The sequence below is a fragment of the Prorops nasuta genome, unplaced genomic scaffold, assembly GCF_024137725.1.
Source record: "Prorops nasuta isolate Cenicafe-Biocafe unplaced genomic scaffold, Cenicafe_Pnas_1.2 PNAS00007, whole genome shotgun sequence".
Lineage (NCBI taxonomy): Eukaryota > Metazoa > Arthropoda > Insecta > Hymenoptera > Bethylidae > Prorops > Prorops nasuta.
The window spans coordinates 329,647-353,427 of NW_027116804.1; the positions used below are offsets into that span (position 1 = coordinate 329,647).

The following is a 23,781-nucleotide window of genomic DNA, read 5'->3' on the forward strand; positions in this document are numbered from 1 at the left end:
CAAAGCAGGTCTGTCTAGTACAGTAGATACAGCTCAACGGATCCACCTTAGAAGTGCAGAAAAAGTGATACAAAGGAAAAAAGGACTCTCATTTTTTAGAGTAATTAAAGTTCTTCACACTGTTGTGCTCTTTTACTGCCAATTTGAACCAAAACAAAAATTTTGCACCATACATATAAAGACAAAGAGCAGATTTATCGATGAAGTAAATCAAGTCTGACTAATACAGTAGATACAGTTTAATGAATCCACTTTAAAAGTGTATTTCAAGTGTTGCAAAACAAGACTCTCGTTTTTTAGAATAATTAACGTTCTTGACACACTTATGCTTTTTACAGTCAATTTGAACCAGTATAAATTTTGCATCACACATGTGAAGACGAAGAGCAGATTGATCGATGAAGTATAGCAAGTCTAACTAGTACAGTAGATACAAATTAATTGATCCACCCTAAAACTATAGAAGAAACGATGCAAAGGAAGAACTCATTTTTAGAATAATAAAAGTTCTTCACACAATTATACACTTTTACAACCAATTTGAACCAAATACAAAATTTTGCATCCTACATATACATACACGTAAAGTAGATAGATCGATGAAGCAGAGAGACGTGGAGGCTCATGTTGGCAAGTGATTCATTCAAAAATATGACTAACCTACATTTCATATTTAAATTAAGTCTGACTAGTACAGTAGATACAGGTCAACGCATCCACCTTAAAAGTACAGAAGAAACGATGGAAAGAAAAATCGACTCTCATTTCTTAAAATAGTTAAGGTTCTTGACACAGTTATGCCATTTTACAACCAATTGAACCAAAACAGAAATTTTGCATCCCATATATATATTAGGGTGCCCCTTATATCAGCAAACTAATTTTTTTCCTGATTTTGTATGCATATATATATATATATATATATATATATATATACATATAGAATAGATAGATCGATGAAGCGAAGGGACGTGGAAACTCACGTTTGCAGGTGTAACCATCGCCAGCGTATCCCTCCTTGCAGACGCAGTAGTAGCTCCCCGCGGTATTGACGCAGGTTGCATGCTCGTTGCAGGCGTGATGCCCGGTTGCGCACTCGTCCAACTCGGCGCAATTGAATTTGTCGACTCTCTGGTAGCCAGGAAGACATTCGCACGTGTACGAGCCAATGACGTTGACGCATCTGGTGTTCGCGTTGCAGTGGTGCCCCTCGGAACCACCCTCTTGCTTGCACTCGTCCACGTCTGATCGATTGAAAAAGATTTTTTTAATTTTTATAACATTAGTAATATTTGTCTATGTATATGTGTGTGTGTTATTCATAAAGGTGTACGAAGAAAGATGCGAGGATCTGCTGGATGCTGCAAGAGACGTTCGGGTCTAGAGAAGGGGATGATTGTTTTTGTATTTGTGAATGTGTGTGAGTTAAATGTGTTAGTTGATACATAAGGAGGATGTTTGTTCTTACGAGTGATCAGGGGATTTTTGAATTTGTGAATGTGGATGTTAATTATATTAGCTGATATATAAAGTGGATGATTTTTCTTACGAATGGTCAGAGGATTTTTGGACTGGTGAATGTATGAGCCAATTATGTTCATTGGTATAAAGAGGATGATTTTTTTTACGAGTGGTCAGAGGATTTTTGGATTTGTGAATGTGGGTGGTTATTATATTAGTTGATATATAAAGTGGATGATCTTTCTTACGAATGGTCAGAGGATTTTTGGATTGGTGAATGTATGAGTCAATTGTGTTAATTGACATAAGAAGAATGATTATTTTTACGAGTGGTCATAGAATTTTTGGATTAGTGCACGCGTAAGTTAATTTAATATTTCACAGTTGCAAGATAAATAAAGAAGATGCTCGTTCTTATACGAATGGCCACAGGATTTTGGATTGGTGCACACGTGAGTTAATTTTATGTTAGTCGTTAGATACCATGACAGTTATGACCGTCTCCCTGAAAGCCAATATTGCAGTGACAGGCATATTTCGTCTGCAGGTTCAGGCAGGATGCATTGGAATGACAGTTGTGTCCTTTAGCGCAGTAGTCGACTCCTGATGGTTGGATTAGTCAAGCGAGAGTGGGGCAGAGTGAAATTATTTCATTAGTATATCTAATTTTATATATGTATATATATATATATATTTATTATAAATATTTGTATTATCTTATAAACGAACATTTCACTATTAATTAAGTAATATTGTTAGAAAAAGCATTTAATTTTCATTCCTATATTTTTTTCTTTTACCTGGACAGAATTTGCAGCATTCCTCCGCTACACTGATTTGTTCGCTCGGTGGACATGGCAAGGGTGGACATTTGATTTCAGTGTCGAACCTCTGACAAGTGAAACTACCGTCGTAGCAGTCGCACTCGACGCATTGTTTCGGTGAAACTTTTTCACCGTGATCGTAAATCACTCCGTGCAGGTAACACTCTTCTGTTGATCGAGAGAGACACGTTGTATAGGTTTCATTGATATTGGTGAACATTTAAATTAAATATTTATATATATATGTAATTATAGGAACTATTGGAAATAAAATTGATTATTAAAAAGAATAAAAAAAAACTCCTGATGTACGCTGAGAAAATTTGTATGTTATTTTTAAGATTATCAACAATTATCCTTGATATTAATAAACTAAATTTATCGATATTACGAATAACTGTAAATAAGTTAAAAAATAATATAAAATTTTATTTAGTATATATATATAAGAGTATTTTAAAATAAAAAGAAATAGTAGGCGTATACCGAGTAATAGAATAAAATTAAACGAATCTTCAAGGGTCAACAAAAATATATATATACATATTGGAACATTATACTGACTGAGGCAAATCGGACAGCACTGGTCCGAGGGTGTAACGGGGTTCTTGCAAGTAACGGGAAGGCAAGGCGTAGGCCTGCACTGAATCTCCCCATGAACACAGGCACATTGCTGGCAGTCTTTCTCCCAAGTAGCACCATCCTCATGAACGGTGCCATTGGCCCTGCAAGATTTCTGGCACTCGCACTCCTCCACCTTGCTTATTCTACCCTCTGCAGCGGCTAACTGGGTAGAAGGAAGGACTCGAGTGAAGAGAAATTCCCGAAAAAAACCAAACCCCCATAATCTACCCTTTGACCCCACCAATAATGAATAAACCCCCCCCCCCCCAAAAAAGAACCCTAAAACTCACCCTACGGGTCAACTCGTTGAGGTTATGCATGAGCTGATCAACGGTATTCTGCAGCATAGAAAACTGTCCACAGGTGGGACACGAAGAGTCCAACTGTGGACACTGGGAGAGATAACCGTGAGCTCCTGGAATTAATTTAACATCCTGCAGCGTCCCCTGGAAGGTGAGAGAGGAAGAGAGAGAGAGAGCAACGACGAATCGAATGAATAGGAGATGCAGAGGGCTGGTTTTTCGTATATACATAAATTATACCTCTCTCTCGTACCTTGAAGAGAAAATGCCTGACGTTTCTCTGGCCGATCCAGAGTTGAAGTTGGGGTAGGGTGAAGTTGGTATCGGGTGGTCCCGGCCTCAGGAGTCTCCTGTACAGCGGATGACAATCGACCAGAAGCTCGACCTGCGAGCCGGAGATGCTGAGGGCCAGCCTGTGCCAGGCACCATCGGCCAAACGGAACGGAAATGCCTCCACGTGGACGCTTCCGTCCCGACGGGAGACGTAGTGCAGACGTAATTCATCCTTACGTCCGCTGCTCTGTAGTTCCAGGTACCTGTTGTTCCCGTGCGAGAAGGCCACGATCGTACCGGAATTCGCCTCCTCCTGCTTCAGGGCTGCTGCGATCGTGAATTCCGGAACCCGCCGGAGTAACCTGGCCGCTCGCTCGAAGCTTGATTCGCTCAGTCGAAGCTCGCGCTCCTCACCTGTGTATAGGTATATGTATGTGTTAATGGTTATCTTGTTTGTGGATGCTGTTGTATATACTGGTTTTACTCACACACACACAAAGTGAATTGCTCTACTTGGATGATGTAATTTATTAAATTTGTTGATTTATTAAAAATGTAATTTTATACGTTAATTGATTTTATTGTTGTTTTACTGATGAAGTTTTTGTAGTTGAGGAATATATGTTGTCAATATAGATTATTTTGGTAAAAGTTCTCGATGTAGATTTATTCTTATTCCATATAGTACACTTGACTAAAAGTTCTCTTATAGACATCTTCTAGTTATCCAATTGACTAAAATATGTTTAAAAGATGTCTTTAAGTCACTTGGTGCTGTATGGGATGTGATATGGTCGAGATAATTTGCTCATTTATTAAAGATATAATTAATTATATCAAATAATTGTATTGTTATTTCAATGAAAAATCTTTATTAATTGACAATTTATTCTCACTACAAATTCATTTGCCAATAATTCTCGACGAAGATTGATCCTTATGCGATATAATCAACAATTTTTATTCATATATTAACGATATACTTTATTATATCAATCAATTTCCTTCGTTATTAAAATGAAAAATCTTTACTAACTGAATAATTCTCTCTCACTACTATTCCCTATCCAAAACTCAACACAGATCCCTCCTTACCCAATATAATTCCCCCAAATTCACCAATACATAAAAAAAATTCCAATATATCAACAAATCCCCTTACCCCACCAAAAAATCTCTCTCATGAAAAACATTTTCCCACTACAAATATCTCTGCCAAAAGTTCTCAACGCAGAAATTTAAATCCCCAAAAAAGAACATACGACATTGTCCTCCGCATATAAACCGCATACACTATTGGGAAAGGTCATCCTTAAGCTACACCATCGTATCAGACTTTCCACACACACACATACAAATATTATAATACAGACAGACGGACCGGAAATACAGGGCGCAGACGGCACGGCGTCCCAGTGGCTCTACAGCACCTACACCACGTTACATCGTAGTTCCTTCCCTTCGCTATACCCTACATCCATACATATATATATATATATATATATATATACCCATACAGCATTCTTCCTTCAGCATGACAGAGCGAGGAGGATATTCGACCTCGCAACGTGTTCGGGGCGCGGCTATTCTATCGATTATTCCGTCGAATTTCGGCAAGCATATATATATATATATATATATATATATACAAAGCCACAGGCACCTAACGCCTATATATATATACATATATATACCATACATACATATACATGAAAACTCACTAACCCTGAAGATAATAAGCTGGCCTTAATCTAACGAGTCCTGGCACCTGCGTCACGCCACGCCTCGTGCTGTTGTGCAGTTGCAGCAACGCCAGGAGGTCTATACCCCCTCCCCCGGAGTCGCCTGAGGGAATCCTTAGCCGTGGAGCTCCCAGGACCCCGGTAATGCTGCTGCTGCTACTGCTCATCGTACTACTCTCCTCCGTGACGACGCGGAACTGCACCGAAGCCACCGCCGTCTCCTCTTCTTTTTCGTTCGATGTACTCGAGGCTAAAATAAAAAATTGTCTTGTTTATTTATTTCCCATTTCTTCCTGGAATTATATATATATATATATATATATAGGTTCGTGGAAAACTCGTCACACGCGAGCGACGAGCAAATTCATAATTGCTGCTATCGCGTGAAGCAAAAAAAGTTTTGTGTGTGTGTGTGTGTGTGTGTGTAAGGTGGGTATACACACGGTAACCGGCCGTGGCATTGACCGGCCATCGGGTAAGGTTAGAAAACCGCGATAACAGTCCAGATCAATTATAACTCGAGATTGTAATCGAGTTATCGACCTAACTACGCTATTACGCGTGTAATATGGGATTCGATAGGTGTATAATTATTTGGAAAAGTAGATTCCTCTGACGTAGGGCCGTGGTCAGCGCTATAGAGCACGTTCCCAGCTATCGATCGTGTCCAGGCCCTGGCATTCGTCGAGGTAGCCTTCCTTCTTCTTTCCTATATGCGTATGTGTGTGTATATAGTTGGTATATGGCATAAGTATATGTGTATAGTGTATATAGTACGGTATACAATGTGATGTGTGAGATTTGTGCAATTTTGTCAAAAATGAGTGTCGAATCGTGCCGGGCACTCTCGATCGATTGTTTTTATGTTTATATATGTATATATAGTTACTATGTAACATATATGTATATATAATGCAGTACATGAACTAGTGCAATTTTTTCAAAAATGAAAGTCGATTTGAGTCGGGCCCTCTTGATCGATTGTGTGTATATATGTATATATACGTATATAGATATTATTTAGCGTAAGTATATGTTTATATGCCATATATACAATTGTACAATGTGATGTATGATATTTGTACAATTTTATAAAAAATGAATGTCGATTCGAGCCAGGTACTCTTGATCGATTATCTATATATATATATATATATATATATATATATATATATATATAGTTATTATATAGTGTAAGTATATGTATGTATTATATATACCACTGTACAATGTAACAAATGGAACTTGTACAATTTTGTCAAAAATAAAAGTGGATTCGGACCAAGGCGTCTCGATTAATTGTCTATGTATGTACATAGTCTTTCTCTAACGGCGACATATAGGAGATTCGTGTATACATATATATATATATATATAGTTACTATACAGCATAAGTATGCGTATATACTATATATACCATTATACAATGTAATACATAAAACTTGTGCAATTTTGTCGAAAATGAAAATCGATTCGAGCCGGGCCGTCTCGGTCGATCCTCTATATATACGTATATATATAGAGGCTCTCGCTGCAAATATTTGCGAGAGTGCAGTGCGTTAGTTTAACGCGCGCGTCGTCGTCGAGACGGGAAGGAAGCGAATAAACGGTGGCAGACTGCCGGGCGTCGCGTCGTGGCGCGTCGCGTCGGTTGGTCGGGAGTTATCGAACGCGCATTGCGATTTTCGTACTCCTTATATATATATATATATATATATATATATTCTCTTCTGCACCACGTGTCTTTCAAGCTGCTCCACTTGTATACGCAGGGCAGGAGCTTCCTACTTTTTATAATTTTTTTTTTATTTTCTCTTGTTGTAACTTACAGGAAACGATTTATTTAATTTGAAGATAGAATACTTATTATAACTTTGTAATTTAATTTTGTAATTTATCGTGGTTTTTTAATTAGAAGGTTTTATTGATTTTAGGAAAATTACCAAATGTCCCAAGATACGAGATTATTTCATACGAAGAGAAAATTTTTAAGTAAACTTTACTGTGTGCTCTTAGTTGTATATATTTTTGATTTTCTTTTGTTGTAACTCGCAGGAAACAATTTATTTAATTTATAGATAGAATACTTATTATAACTTTGGAATTTAATTTTCGTCGTTTATTAATTACAAGATTCTGTTTATTTTAGGAATATTAACAAATCTCACTAGGTACAAGATTATTTCATACGAAGAGAAAATTTTTAAGTAAATTTTACTGCATGTGTGCCCTTAGCTGCATTTATATTTATACTGTCGTTTTTTTCATTCCTATAAGAAATTATTAAAGTTACACCTGAAATTATTGCGCGACCATTAAATTGCACTCGAAAATCAATCAATTTTCCTGGAAATGAAGAAATATGACAGTTCGATTGAGGGAACAGTAAAATTGACTTTAATATTTGGTAATCTATAATTATAGGCATAACGTGTCATTTGGATTTTAACATGTATACTACATATATGTACATATATATATATATATACACAGTTTATATTGCGTTGATTAGCGAAACTGACCAGGACTGGATTGACGTAATAAAGCGTAAGGGAAACCGGAGAAGAGTGGAGAAAAAAAAGCCGGCTACATCCGGTTTTGCGATCTCGGGTTACTCGCCTGATCTTCCTTAGGCATTTCTACGATTCGGCGAAATCCAACGCCAACGTTGTGAAACGCATTGACGCGCCATTCCACGCGCTAACTTTCGTCCACGTGTGCTGCAGCCCTGTCCATTTCTATTCATTCATTCATTCGGTACGTCAGTCATCGCGAGATTCCAACTAACCCACGTGGCTGCTACTCCTTCAGATTATTCCCAAAATGTTTAGTTTTATTAATATTTATTTCAGAAAAAGTCGATGAGCTGTCGTTGTAAAAAAGCACTTGTGCTGCAACCCTGACCATTTCTATTCATTCAAGTTTTTTTTGTCAGTCAATCATTGCGAGATTTAAGTCAGACCACGTGGCTGCTCCTCTTTAAAATAAATTCAAACATTTTTAGTTTTATTAATATTTATATCAAGAAGTCGATAAACTGTCGTTATAAAATAAAACAGCTTTGTTGCAGCCTTGACCATTTCTCTTTATTCATTCATTTGATATGTCAATCATTGCGAGATTCCAACAAACCCAACCACGTGGTTGCTACTCTTTAAAATAATTTCAAAAATTTTTAATTTTATTAATATTTATATCAAAAGAAGTCGATGAACTGTCGGTATAAGGAAAAAACACTTGTGTTGTAGCCGTGACCACTTCTACTTTCATTCAGTTCTTCAGTCAGTCAGTCATTGCAAGATTCAAGTCAGACCACGTGATTGCTACTTTTTAAAATTATTCTAACAAATTTTAATTACAATAAAACATATCAAACAGTCAATAAACTGTTGCTACAAAAAAAAAAATAGGTGTGTTATAGCCCTGACCATTTCTCATTAATTTCTTTAGTTAGTTATTGAAAATCTAAACTAATCCACGTGGTTGCTACTCTTTAAAATTATTTCAAACAATTTAAGTTGTATTAATATATATATCAAGCAGACAATAAACTATGGTCATAAGAAAATAAAGTTCTCTGATACTATTTTTTTTCTAGCACCTAATCCGAACAAGTTATACGTTAACCATTGATATATACCAATTCATAGAACTGATATCACAGAGCAAATTTCAGTTGCATTTTCCAACCTTATTTCTTTAAAGATTTTCAACTCATCGTAGAGTTTCGAAAACGCCAAAAAATTGTCTAGGCATATAAGTTGGAAAATTGATGAAAAACCTAAAAACTAATTGTTTAAACAATCTTTTTTACATTTTTTCATAAATTTTCCAATGTACATCTCTGGATAATTTTCTGGCATTTCCAAAACACTACGATGAAGTAAAAATCTATCAAGAAATAAAGCTGGAAATGCAATCGATATTTGCTTTGTAATATCGATAAAAGGATTCTTCTTAATGGGTATCCATAGTACCAAGATTACACAGCAAAACTAGGTCCAATATAGCATTGTTATTTCTCGACGGATTTTCTACTTATTGTACTCTTTATAAACGTAAAGAGATTATATAGAGAAGTACGCTGGTAAATTTTTAAATTTATTTGTAGTTTTTATAATATCAATTAAATTATTTAAATATTTTTATTTTCTTCATTTTTTCACGAATTTTCCAGCGTATTTCCCTAAATAATCTGGTATTTCCAAAACACTGATGAGTTGAACATCTATCAAGAAATAAGGATGGTAAAAGCCGAGGTAAAAGCCTTCGATGTTTGCTCTGTGATATCGGTATAAGTATTTTCCTTAATGGGTATCCATAGTATCGAGATTGCACAGCAAAACTAGTTCCAATAAAGCGTTGTTATTATTCGACAGATTTTCTACTCATTGTACTCTTTATAAACGAAAAGAGATTATTTAGACAAGCACGTTGAGAAAATTTTTAATTTATTTATAAATTTCATATAATATCAATTAAATTATTTAAACAGTTTTGTTTTCTTCATTTTGTCACGAATATTCCAACGTATTTCCCTCAATAATCTCCTGATAATTCCAAAACTTTTCAAAATGATTAAAATCCATCAAGAAATAATACTGTGTTGTAATTAGTTTTAACTTTTTTATGTCATTATTACGAGGATTCTCGTTAAAGCATTTATCTATTTTTAATTTCTTATTGGAAAACCAATTAGTCGATTCTCTCCTATTTTTGTCAGACGTGGACGGAAAATAAGCTCTTTGGACCAATATAAAGCTCCGAATTAAACAACTTTTAATTGGTAATAGATTATTTAATTATAACTAGAATAAACAATTGTGTAACAAGCTTTAATTTAAAATTACTCACACTATTCTAACCTATACGTTTGGTTGCAAAAACCAACCGGTCATTTACTGCATTCATCACATATATTACAAGATTTATAATAAATAATTATATAAGAATGTATAAAGTTGAAAATTTAGAAGAATAAGTTAAAAATGATAACTCAGGAAGAAAATCATACAATTCGATGAAATCTTAACTTGAAATTGTATTGTCAATGTGAAATGTTGACTCGTGCTATCAATAAAAATTAAACAAATTGAATTCCAACATAGTGATCAGTATTGAAGTATTTTCAAATCGATGTAGTAGATATATCTCAGCTAATGATTTCTTTTTTCGAATCTATAATTAAACCACATACAGCAGTGTTTGCAGAGTCCATAATTTTAAAAATGTAATAACGACAGTGGTACATAAATGAAACGAAATAAATTTCAATATTGTGATCAGCATTGAAATATTTTCAAATCAATATAGTAGATATATCTCAGTTAATGATTTCCCTTTCCGAATCTATAATTAAGCAACGTATATCAATGTTTGCAAAGTCCATAATTTTACAAATGTAGTAAGGATAGTTGTACATAGATGAAACGAAATAAATTTTAATATTGTGATTAGCACTGAAATATTTTCAAATCAGTCATAGATATGTCTCATTTAATAATTTTTCTTTCCAAATATATAAAAAAATAACATATATATATATATATATATATATATATATATCAATGTTTGCAAAGACGGTAGTACAATGAAACGAAATGAATTTCAACACTGATCAGCATTGAAATATTTTCAAATCAATCATAGATATATCTCACTTAATAGCTTCTTTTTCGAAATATATAATTAAACAACATATATCAGTATTTGCAAAGCCTATAATTTTAAAAATATTCTAAGAACGGTAGTACACAAATATCCACAGGATACTCATCGAAGGGTCGTCTTAGGAATTAAAGATGAGGTAATTTGGGTAATTCGTCTATTCTACCGCAATTTGTCTAAGGGAACGAGACGAGAGAGCAAATATCGTGCTGGAATATTGGCTGTTCCGCACGGCCTAGTCTGTTCTGGCATTAAGGACAATGCGCCTACATCGATAAATAATTAATGAATCGCGCGCGCGCAGTTATACTTATCGACTCGCTCTTACGACTGTGGAGTGCCGTGTGGTCGCGTGCCGATTTCTCGGATATGCTCGACAGGGAGAAAAATGAAGGGGGGGGGGGGGAGAGAGGGAGAAGAAAAAAAGAAAGGGAAGTTTGGACGATTTTAGCTTGCGCTATAAATACAGAAATGTGTGAAAGAAAGTAACGACCCTACGGCGTTATTATGGCGCTATATACATAAACTCCAGTGGGTAGACTCGATTGAAAAATTGTGTCGACGATGCCGCATGGCCGACGGTGTAAAATAAAACTTGTATTACTGACAAATCTTCTAAAGTATATAATCTATATATATGTACAGGGTGAGGCACTTAAAATGCCCTGGAGAGGGATGTACGCTTGGTAGGTGTGGTAGGGGGTCGAGCTCTGATTGGTGGAGAGTAGATAGAGAGGGAAACTGTTCTGACAGAGAGAGAGAGAGAGAGAGAGAGAGTTATATGCTAACACATGTACTGGTGTATCGCTATCCCTGTCATTTTTATTAGTTGTTATTTGTCGAGAATTCGGATACCTGCATTGTTATAATGTATGCTGTGTATATCTCTGTCCTTTGCTTTCATATTAATAATAAAAGATAGAGATACATTTAGTGAGCACCTGTATAGGTCTTCGAATTTGTGATTTAAAAAGAGGATCTAATATGATAGTGACGGAGAGGTAGCGATTCGCTAAGATGTGTATGTACGCTAGTGTATATTTTTCTCTTCGTTTCTATAGTTTCCTTCTCTGTCTATATATTAACCAATCAGCGCTTGATCCTTTACCACGCCTTTCCAGCTTGCATTTAGCGCTGAGGCAATTTGAGTGCATCATCCTGTATATTTGGTAAGAAAAAATTTTTACATTCAAATAAATGCTTATTTAAATAATAACAACTAAATATTTACTTATTTGTAATAAATAATTGATTTAATTATATAAAATTTACTCGAATCAAATTAATTTTAATTCGTTTAATTAAAATTCATTATTATCAAATAAATATTTATTTGCGATTATACATATAAACAGTTATTTAAAATCAAGCGGTTACTTTTTTAGTGATATGTACAGAGCACAGTAGCAGGTGATGCACCTATACTAGATTGATAAAGTGCGTGCTGCGTATCTTATATAATCTACATATACATATATATATATAGTAAAGAGAAAGTTTTTCGCGCGATATAAGCAAAATGGACTAGAGTGCATTAGCGATAATTTCTTTGCAAGGGGATGCGCATCCGGTTAAGGGTGCGCGTGCCCGCATACGATGGAAAAAGATAGGAAGCCCGGGCGTCGCCGGTCTACCGGCGTCTCTTTTAAGTCGGAATGCTTTTATCATTTCCTTATATAAAACAATGCGGCTAATCTACAAAGTATCCGGTTAACTCATACAACATATATATATGTAAAATTTGTACAAAACCCATCATTTTAAAAGGCAAATATTGAATTCAACCCTCTTCATTCAAAAGTTATTATTCAGATTTAAAAATTCCTTATTTCGAAGATGAAGATTATTCATACAATGTTAATCCACATGTGAGTGGCTTAAAAGATAGAGAGAGAGAAAGAGAGAAATGCACGCAAAATGGGATAAACCCAGCATCGAACAATTCTCTTAATATAATTAATAATCATCTCGAATTAAAGAAATTTATTTATCTATATATATACATTGAATAAATTTTTCAGTAAAATTTACAGTGAACTTTTAACAAATAAAAAACATATTATGAACTGTTTCATTATTTACTGGAATATAACGAAACTTCACAGTGCAAAAACCACAAAATTGACCAACATTCACTATACAAAATCTAATTACAGACCAGTAAACAATCAACCAATTAACTATACATTCCTCATTGACTACCAAAACTTCACTCTAATTTTTATTGAAAAATTCTTTACTCGTGCAAAAACTGCATTATAAAAGAAAATTAAACAAGATTCTTTTTGATAAAAATAATCGTGAGCCGAATTTAGGATCCTTTTGGTAAAATCGAGGCAACGACCTAAAATATAAATACATATATATATATATATATATATATATATATATAGGGAAACAGCAGAAAAGTCTGTTCCCTCGGGATCCCTCATTCTGTCACTTTATTTTCGTTGTCCGCTGACGCGGGCCCTTAGGAAAATTCCTGATGAACCGATCGAATCCCCGAGGGACGTGGAGCGTTGATTCGTCGTTGTGAAGAAGCTTTAGGGGGGGGGGGGGGGGAGAATCCTAGTACGATTCACCCTCGTCCCGTGTCCTTCCGCTAATACACTATATTGATGCTGGCTCTCGCACGTGCCCAACTAAATCTCTGTCACTCTGTATATGTGTCTGTCCTGATGTCAGTCGCCCTGCAGTTTCACCAATAAACCTTGTTTACTCCCATATACAGGGTGTCCCGTTGAAAATCGTCACAATAGAGGCGGGCAGGTCCATTTTCCCGGCAAACGAGGTATTTAACCTTGAAGAAGAGGATGAGGAAAAGGAACGCGTTGGATTCTATTGGATGGTGCGGAAACGAATGAACAGTTGGGCCTAAATGTGGCCACTCTGGATAATCAGTGACAATTTGCCCTCCATTTCCCAGTCTTTTGTGCCTCCCCAGAGCCATCGTCCCTTCCCTTAACGCGGTGGTACAAACGCGTGCCAACTGCCTCTAGGGTCTTCCTCCTGCTGCTCTACTGGATCCCCTAAGAACCGAACCGAAAGCAGCGATATTCGGTCTTGTAAATACATTACGATGTATATATATATATATATATATATATATATACGTAAGCTTTCACGAATGAATTTACGATTTATCTCTATAATAATAATAATAATAATACTGCTGCTCGACTGGATCCCCTAAGAACCGAACCAAAAGCAGCGATATTCGGTCTTGTAAATACATTGCGATGTATATATATATGAATATACGAATGAATTTTCAATCTACCTTTACAATAATAATAATAATAATCCTGTTGCTCGACTGGAATCCCTAAGAACCAATCCAAAAGCAGCAATATTTGGTTTTGTAAATACGTTGCGATATATATATATATATACGAATGAATTGTCAATCTATCTCTATAATAATAATAATAATAATCGTGTTGCTCGAGACTGTATTCCCTAAGAAGAGAACCAAACGCAACCGTATTCGGTCGTATAAATATATTGCAATGTATATATATAGTATATATATACTGCACATAATCTTCCATGAATAAAGTTTTGATCCGGCTCTATAATAATAATAATAATTCTGCTGCTCGATTGAACCCCTTAAAAGCCAAACCAAAAACAAGCATATTCGATCTTTTAAATACATAGCGATATATATATATATATATACAAAGTGGGAAATTATTGCGTGCGTGGTTCAGCTATAGTGTAGTATATCAATTTTCATGTTAAAGTACAGACGGAAGTTAGCCAAATGGTAAAGGATTCAATTTCCCGCAGCGTACGTAACCTTCCACCAATGAATTTTCGATCCGTCTCTATAATAATAATAATAATCCTTCTGTTCGATTGAACTTCCTAAGATGCAACCCAAAAGCAACGATATCTGGCCTTGTCAATTGCGATATATATACGTAATCTTCCACGAATGACTTTTTTATTAATCTCTATAATAATAATAATATTGCTGTTGCTCAACTGGATCCTATAAGAACCGATCCAAACGCAACGATATTTTGTCTCGTAAATACATTGCTATATTTATACGTAACTTTCCACGAACGAATTTTCGATCCCTCTATAATAATAATAATAATAATAATCTTGCTGTTCGACTGGATCCCCTAAGAACCGATCCAAAAACAACGATATTCGGTCTTTTAAATAGCCATATATATATATATATATGTAACCTTCCACGAACGAATTTTCGATCCGCCTCTACAACAATAATAATAATATCGCAGGACGATCCTCGACTCTACTAGTAATGATAACCGGAGGAATCGACAGATGTCGCGTGACCAACGAGCGAATCGTGTCATGGTGGAAAATCAATGTGTCAATCATTCAATAGTCATCAATTTTTTAGGCCCACTCTCTCTCTCTCTTCCTAACGGCTATACCGTTACTTTTCGCTGGATGGATGTAACCCTGCAGTGGAAAATAATGCAGGTGACATAATTAATGTGTCATTCATTTTCCGCGGAAAATCCTTGAGGGGTCAATCGCGTCTACCGGGGTGCAGCTGGTGAGACGCGCATAGTGCTATAAGTTTGACCTTGGCCCGAGTGTGTCCAGACCGTCCTGCTTGACTTCGTTGATTGCACCTCTTGCTGCTATTCGTACCCCCCCCCCCCCCCCCTCACTGTCGTGCAGCAAACCTTTGCAAATTTCTACTCGTTAAACTTCTTTTTTGTATTATCACGTAGCACGTGCCACGTGACTCAGTCGCGACTTGCACTTGTTAATTTTTAGCTGATTTATGTATATATATATATATGTGTGTGAGGTAAATAATAAGCTGTAGTATATATAGGATGATGGAAGAAGGTCTAGTGGATTGCAGTGTACGAGATATACCTACATGTACGACAGACGTAAATGGATTTCATGACAAAGTCATTCATCGAAACTGCGATGAATAATTCATTAATAAATGACGGGAATGTGGAGCTTGCACGTTTTATTGATGAATTTACTTTATTAACCAGTAAATTTACCAATATTCTGGAATATGTACGGTGAAAATTTGCAGATTGTATTAATTTGTCGCACAATGTTTGGAGAGGAGCTACTATTATTGATTCCACATAGTAGAAAGATTTGTAATGAATGCGAGATTTACATGTTGTTATTATTTATTGTTTAATATTTTTGAAAACTACTATTATTGATTCCACATAGTAGAAAGATTTATAATGAACGCGAGATTTATATGTTTTAATAGTTTATTGCTTAATATTTTCGAAAACTACTGTTATTGATTCCATATAATTGAAAGATTTGTAATGAATACGAGATTTGCAAGTTGAATAATTTACTGCTTAATATTTTTGAAAACTACTATTATTGATTCCATATAATTGAAAGATTTGTAATGAATGCGAGATTTGATCAATCAAGAGAACCTGATCAGATTTCTTGATTACTAATAAAAAAACTAGATTGTTAATTGTACAATGAATTCGTCAAAGTTTGGATATGAAAATATTATGAAGAATATTGGGTTGAGTGCAGGGGTGCGCCATGTTGCCTGGCTGCCCCGCATTGCGCCAGTGAATTCTGCAAAATCTCACTCGGACGTGAAACAACAATAAACTACTAAACTACCGTATTAACCGTAAAAATGATATCAACAATTTTTTACATTTTCAGTATCTTGCACCTATATCTTCATCTTCACTCTAACAATTATAAACTCACCCATAAAATTTTGATATCCCATCTACAATATTCCCTTATAATTTAAACAACTAAAACCATTTTTAACCAATCATTAACAAGCAAATATATTAATTAATAAAATATAAATTATTTTAAAAAATCAAACTTATCTCACAGTTATTTTATTCTTAAGAATATACATATACATATAAGTGACTAGATAAGAAGACAACCCTCTTAATTCGCTAAATACTTTTTGCAATTATTTTTTGACCTCGTGCCACAAAGAATCCAACAGAGCCCCTAGAAAAGATCAGAACACAGTAGTACAACTCCAAATTGATATTTCTCTCGTGTGTAATTAAAAGGTATTATATATATATATATATATATAGAGGGACAGGCCGCTTGGTACTATAAAGCGGCAAGGATTCGCGTCGGTCCCCTTTAAACGGGGCAAAATCAATTTGCCAGAGGGAGAGCGTAAAGCAGTAGCAGTAATAGAATGCTGCAGCCAGGCAGCTGCTGATATGCTATATAGCTGCTCCAAATGAAGATCCCTTCAATTTTCTGTCTTATATACACATATATGTACATACATTGGTGGAGTCAAGAAAAATCTGCTGCTTCATTTCTGAGCTTTATTGTAGTATTATATTGCATACATAGGTCGATAATGATATTATTCGTCAGTAATAAGACATCTAAGAGAAGAGAGTGAGAAAGAGAGAGAATATAACATTTTTATCCAATAACAATAATTAGATAAGCGAGCTGTGTAAAACAGTAGCGGTAATAAAATTCTGCAGCCAGGCAGCTGCTGATATGCTATATAGCTGCTTCAAATGAGAATCCCTTCAATTTTCTGTCTTATATGCATATATATATGTACATATATTGGTGCAGACAAGAAAAATCTGCTACTTCATTTCAGAGCTTTATTGTAGCATTATATCGCATATATAGTTCGATAATGATATTATTCGCCAGCAACAAGACATCTAAGAGAGAGAGAGAGAGAGAGAGAGGAAGAGAGGAAGAGAGTATAGCATTTTTGTCCAATCGCGATAATTAGATAAGCGTCCTTCGTAGGGAAGCTCGTTGATTGGGGCTCCTCGGGGGATCTCTTTGATTCGGTTGGCGGCGACCTCCTCGTCTCCCTTTATCAAGGACTATATAGTATTCCAGCACTCGCATTAGCTGTGATTTTTTCCAATTGCCGCCAAAGTTAAGCGTCTCTTTTGCCAAGGTCATGATATATAACATATATATGTATATATATATATATATATATATATTGCTGCTTTGAAAACAGAATATTTGGGAGTAAAGAAAGGTCAATAAATATATATATATATATATATATATATATATACATATACAGGCTGCTGGGTTATAAAATTAATACTAAATTTATAAATTTAAATAAAATGGTGATGATTTTGTAATAAAATTTTTGGTTTAGGCTGATTAATAAAATAATCTTTCAAGAGTTCATTTTGCTTCAGAAGTATCCGATGATCTTTTTCTATTGGTCTGGAGGTATCACTCGGGTAATATGGGTATATAATAATATATAATATATACATATAAAAGGGTTTTTTAAGCAAATAATTTTTCTTTAATCCTCGATAGTTTTTTATTGAAAGATTGGTAAAAAGAATACAATGCAAGTTACTTTTTTGGTAATAAAAAGTTTTGAAGCAATCAATTTTTCTTTAATCCTCGATAATTTTTTATTGAAAGATTGGTAGAAAAAAATATGGTGCTAGTATTTTTTTGGCAATAAAAAGTTTTGCAGCAATTATTTTTTCTATAATCCTTGATAGTTTTTTATTGAAAGATTGATAGAAAAAATATAGTGTAAGTATTTTTTTGGCAATAAAAAGTTTCTAAGCAATAAATTTTTCTATAATCCTCGATAACTTTGAAATTAAAACTAGGTAGAAAAAAATATAATACAAGAGTATTTTACGCTAAAAATCATTAGTCCTAATAAGAATATAAGTGATTTTTTATAGTTTATAATAATAATAATAAAAATATAAGCAGTGTATCGTACATGCCATTTTCCTTTCGTCAAACACACGCTTATTTTTTTATTCGTGGATGAGCGAAGGCGAGCTGGCTTTGACCTAGTTGCGAATAGTTCGTGCTGACGACAAAAAAACTATAATGGCAGATTCCGTAATGGTTGCATTTCAAGAGTTGGCTCGTCAAAATTTTTTCTTCTTTTTTGGAATCGTCGTGGGATTATGGGTCATTGACTGCGATGCTTGCGTGGAACATACAGGGTATGTATGGTTTTTGAAGAGCGCGTCTCGCTTGAATTAGCACGAGTTCGCTCGCTATAGTGGTCCATGAATTTCTCGGCCTCGGACATTTACGAGTGCCCCGTCGTAAAGTCACGCGATGGAACACGAGAAACGACGCGTGCTCCTCTACCCTATAACACTTGCATATATGCCTATATATATATAGGCTCCGACTGTTAAAACGTCCCGGAGAGTATAGAGATACAAATAGACCTATATCCTCCCAGCTATTATACTTGTCAAAATTTAGCGCAAGACCTTTCTCAACGCAAATTTCCAAATCTTTCGAAAAGTGCTAGGCAATGTTTTCTCTTTTTGTACATATATGTAATATATGGTCGTTTTTAACTGTTGGACCCTGTATATGAACAGGGTCCTACTGTTAAAACGTAACAAAGTATAGATACAAATAGAACTATATCGTCCTAGCTATTATACTTGAAAAATTTATTACAGAACCTTTCTGAATGGAAATTTGTTATTTTTTTTTAAATATATGTACTATACAGGGTTCTACTGTTAAAACGTCCTAGAAAGAGTATAGAGATACAAATAGACCTGTATCCTTCCAGCTGTTATACTGGTCAGAATTTATCGCGAAACCTTTTTCAACGCAAATTTCCAAATCTTTCGAAAAGTTCTAGGCAATGTTTTCTCTTCTTGTACATATATGTAATATATGGTCGTTTTTAACTGTTGGACCCTGTATATGAACAGGGTCCTACTGTTAAAACGTAACAAAGTATAGATACAAATAGAACTATATCGTCCTAGCTATTATACTTGAAAAATTTAGTACAGAACCTTTCTGAATGGAAATTTGTTATTGTTTTTTTAAATATATGTACTATACAGGGTTCTACTGTTAAAACGTCCTAGAAAGAGTATAGAGATACAAATAGACCTGTATCCTTCCAGCTGTTATACTGGTCAGAATTTATCGCGAAACCTTTCTCAACGCAAATTTCCAAATCTTTCGGAAAGACCTAAACAAAATCTTCTTTTTTTATATATATGTATCTATACTATACAGTAGTCCTTACTGCTGAGCTCTGTATATATAAATATAGGAGATCCTACATCTCGCGCAGGAACATTCTCGGCTAATCAATCTGCGCTCGGTCGATTTGGAAAATTTCCAAAAGTCACCAGACTGCGCAGACGTGCGTTAAACCGACCTTAAACTTGAACATATATATACATACATATATACTATATATCCGCAGTACGGCATTTACGTATTTATCGCGGAGATGAAAATATTTCATGGTTGTAATAATGCAAGCGCGCAGACCTTGCACAACGCAACGGGATCTCTGTGACATAAGAAAATTTGTCGCAGGATTATCCTCGGATTTTATGCGAGAAGATTTCCAAGTCGTAACGCCGGAGACTCGTAAGTTTCTGGGCGACCTGACGCGACGCGATCGATTCAGAGTTGCAATAATCGGATCTAGTCATGTTATATATATATATATATATGTATATATACATATATATGCGAAACACAGCTTCCAGCACCCACGCCTATTTATTACAACGAGTTTGATCTCCTCCAGTCGATATGTAACACTATATATATATGATTTTTGAGTTTCATGTACTGTGTACAAAATTGTGGATGTAAACTTAATAATTTCAATTTATAATATACGTGATTGGTTACAAAGTGACTCAAAGTCATTGTAATGTTGCAGAAAATTGACTACGAAGCAAGTAAAAAAATTTGATTTTTTCTTTATCAAGACTCGATTACTATATACACTTGTTAATTAAATAATAATATTGCTGTGCTATATAGTAATAAAAATTGTATGTATTATTTTATATATTTTTAGATTTTTGTACATGTATCTTCATCATCGTTTTGTGTACTCGTGAAATTTTTACGTTTCTTTGACTTTGTTTAGTAATTTATATGACCCTAAATTAACTTTTAATCGTTCATAGATTTTTATTTTAATTTATAATGTTCAATTCTTTCAAGGTATCATAAATGTCACTTGGAACTTGCGTTCTTAAAGTGATTGATTCAGATGACTTGTCAAACGTGTATTAACTTTGAAATAAATAATATCCTGCTGTATAATTGAATAATTTATGCTACAATATGAAATAATAGAAGGAACGAAACGGCCAAAAATAGATTTTACTTTTATATTTATACATGAACGTCATTTGTGAGTAATTATAATTTTTTACTTAGTTTTGTAAATTTGTTTTTTTTTCTTTAAATAGTTTAATTTTGCATTTGATGTAAATCTTTTAGGTTTCGCGTCAATTGGTAAAAATACCATACAAATTTATGGAATCGATTTTTTGAAGTAATAATTAAGTACAATTAACGTGCATGCAATTGTTTTACTAATTAAAAGATACTTAATTATATGACAAAAAAATTATGTTATTACAGTTTGTATAAATAAATTGAAAGTTCTATTCGCTGAATTTCTAGGGTATATTTTAACAATTAACATGACATCTCAAAAATTAAAATAATTTAAAAGAAAAACCAAATTGAGAAAATGAGTAAAAAATGATAATTAATCAAATGGAATTCAATGCAAATATTAAAGTAAAATATCTTTCTTTAAATTGTTTCAACTATTACTTGATATTTCAGCATTATTTATTAAATTATAAATCATGAGTTTATTTATTTCAAATTTAAAATATGTCTGACTAGTAAATTCTGAATCCACCAATCAAGGCATCACTGGAAAGTAACTATTAGAAAAGCAATATACGTAGTATAAAGTATTCTTAAAGTAATTTTTTCGCAGTTAAATAAGTAATTTACAACGACAACAACCGCCGCTTGGAAAGTTGCCCTCCCGATTGTGTCGCTGTAATTTACAAAAAAAGAACAAAAAAGCTAGAGTGTGAACAGGACGGAACGCGAGAGCCGCAGTCAGCGGAACATGCTAATCGGGCGCGAGCTTGCAAAGCACGAGGGTCTCAACGCTACTATGTAGTTGGGAAAATAGCAAAGAGGAATAGGAAAATTCATCGAGCAAAAGGATTTAAGGAAAAAGACGAATTTCTCTTTCCTTTTTTTTTTTGACAATGTGTCTTCCAGCAGCCTATTTTCGTAACTCTCTCTCTCTCTCTCTCTCTCTCTCTTGTTTTCTTTGTTCGACGACTATAGCAGCTATATCGTCGAAATATACCAACTGATTCTATTAAGCAAGCTTTGCACCGCGAGGAAGCTGCAGGCGAACGACCGATAAAAGATTTCATTAAGCTGCTCCATCAGGGAAAGTTCCCAACGTCGAAACTTTCTATACGAACAGAGTTTGAGTTTTAATCAACTTTCAAATCTCTTTTTTTTCCCAATGCCAAATGGATGCGAGAAAAGTCGGAAGGAGGGGCGAAAGTTTATACATGGTGTTTTGTTTAAAAATGCCACTTTGAAGATTCTACGTAAATTAAGCTGTTTTATGATTTCTCATACAGAACCAGGTAAAATAAAGACATCTTTTCGACAACCTTTAGTCAATTGAATATCTAAAACAGGTCTATAAGACAACTTTTAGTCAAGTGTGATATATGGTCTATTGTTTTGCTGAAAAGTTTTGAAAATCATTAAACGTTTGACAGAATTAGGAATCACCAATTATGTCATTTTGAATCAGAATTTATGTAGAAATTGGCAAGAAGCTGAAGAAATTTAACAAAATTAAACATTACATTTTGTTTTAAAGAAAAAGTAGAGAAATGTTCACTATTCTAGCTTAAATGAAAAAAAATCCTGTTTAAAAGTGCCACTACGAAGTTTCTACGTAAATAAAGCCATTTTAAGATTTCTCATTGCGTTAAACGTGTTTTGAAAATCTTTAATCGTTTAAAAGCCTTCGATATCACCAAATGCACCATTTCCAGTCGGAATTTATGTAAAAACTGATAAGAAACTGAAGAATGTTAAAACAAACTACGCATCAAATTTTATTTTAAAGAAAAAGTAAAAAAATGCCTATTTTTCTAGTTCAATTTAAAAGAACTTGAATATTTTATTCGCTATATATAGTAAAACAATTTCATTTTCTAGAATTTTATATTCTTTTTCGCAAAAATATGTCGAAACCTTTAGTAAAAAGTGCAAAACGTGACACTGCGCTGAATATTAAAATAAATGGGGTCTTTATATTTTCTCGATAAGGATAAAATTTATTGGGACGAGTTTAAGACGCCACAAAAGGTATAAACGTAAAAAATTGATATCTTTTATGGAGTTACGTAGTAAAATAAATTTTTAGAGGGTTGCCTGAGGCGTCAGAAAAGTTCTTCACCCTCTGTGGTGGAGATATAATAGAAGAAGAAAAGAGTCGATGAGAGATGAGACAGCGTCACGGGCGGCGCGAAAATTCATGCTAATTATAGAAAGCTAGCGTCAACGTCGACGACGACAACGACGAAGACGACAACGACGACGCTTTCGATGAAGAGAACCGCGCTGGATTGCTTGGACTTGAACCAATCCTGACCTTCCTTGCTCTCTCATTTGCCTGCTGCTCCTCATACCACGCGACCTACAAAATTCTATCACTTCAAGCGTATTATAATAACTGCAACAATATATATATATAGTTGAGCTATAAATTTGCAAAATTACTGGATTAAATTTTTCAAAATTTTGCAAAAATTATATATTCTACTTGAGTTTTTAAAATTATATCTTACGTTAAAATTCAATAATATTTGCCAACTACATTTTCAGTATAAATAATAAATATTAGATTATTTTCATAAAAATTACTTTTTCCACGAATCCAAATTTATAATTTAGAATTATTGGAAAAAGTGTACTTTTATAATTGTAGATTGTAGTACCACGTGACCTAGAAAATTGTATCATTTCACTTATGCTATAATAACTGCAACAACATACATATTT

The 23,781-nt window shown here is 34.2% G+C and overlaps 1 protein-coding gene across 4 annotated transcripts in view; it reads right to left on the reverse strand.

Moving 5' to 3' along the window:
• LOC136774801 (protein kinase C-binding protein NELL1-like) overlaps positions 1 to 23,781 on the reverse strand; it is a 56,730-nt gene that overhangs the window by 15,277 nt on the left and 17,672 nt on the right. For 3 of the 4 annotated variants that reach the window (XM_066729286.1, XM_066729288.1, XM_066729289.1), the window contains exons 2-8: positions 5,210 to 5,476; positions 3,465 to 3,898; positions 3,200 to 3,355; positions 2,850 to 3,072; positions 2,262 to 2,453; positions 1,945 to 2,064; positions 984 to 1,244 (exon numbers count right to left, since the gene is read on the reverse strand). In XM_066729286.1, the coding sequence (XP_066585383.1) occupies positions 984 to 1,244; positions 1,945 to 2,064; positions 2,262 to 2,453; positions 2,850 to 3,072; positions 3,200 to 3,355; positions 3,465 to 3,898; positions 5,210 to 5,476 (1,653 nt within the window). The remainder of the gene's footprint in view (positions 1 to 983; positions 1,245 to 1,944; positions 2,065 to 2,261; positions 2,454 to 2,849; positions 3,073 to 3,199; positions 3,356 to 3,464; positions 3,899 to 5,209; positions 5,477 to 23,781) is intronic. The other variant, XM_066729287.1, reaches the window with a different exon arrangement.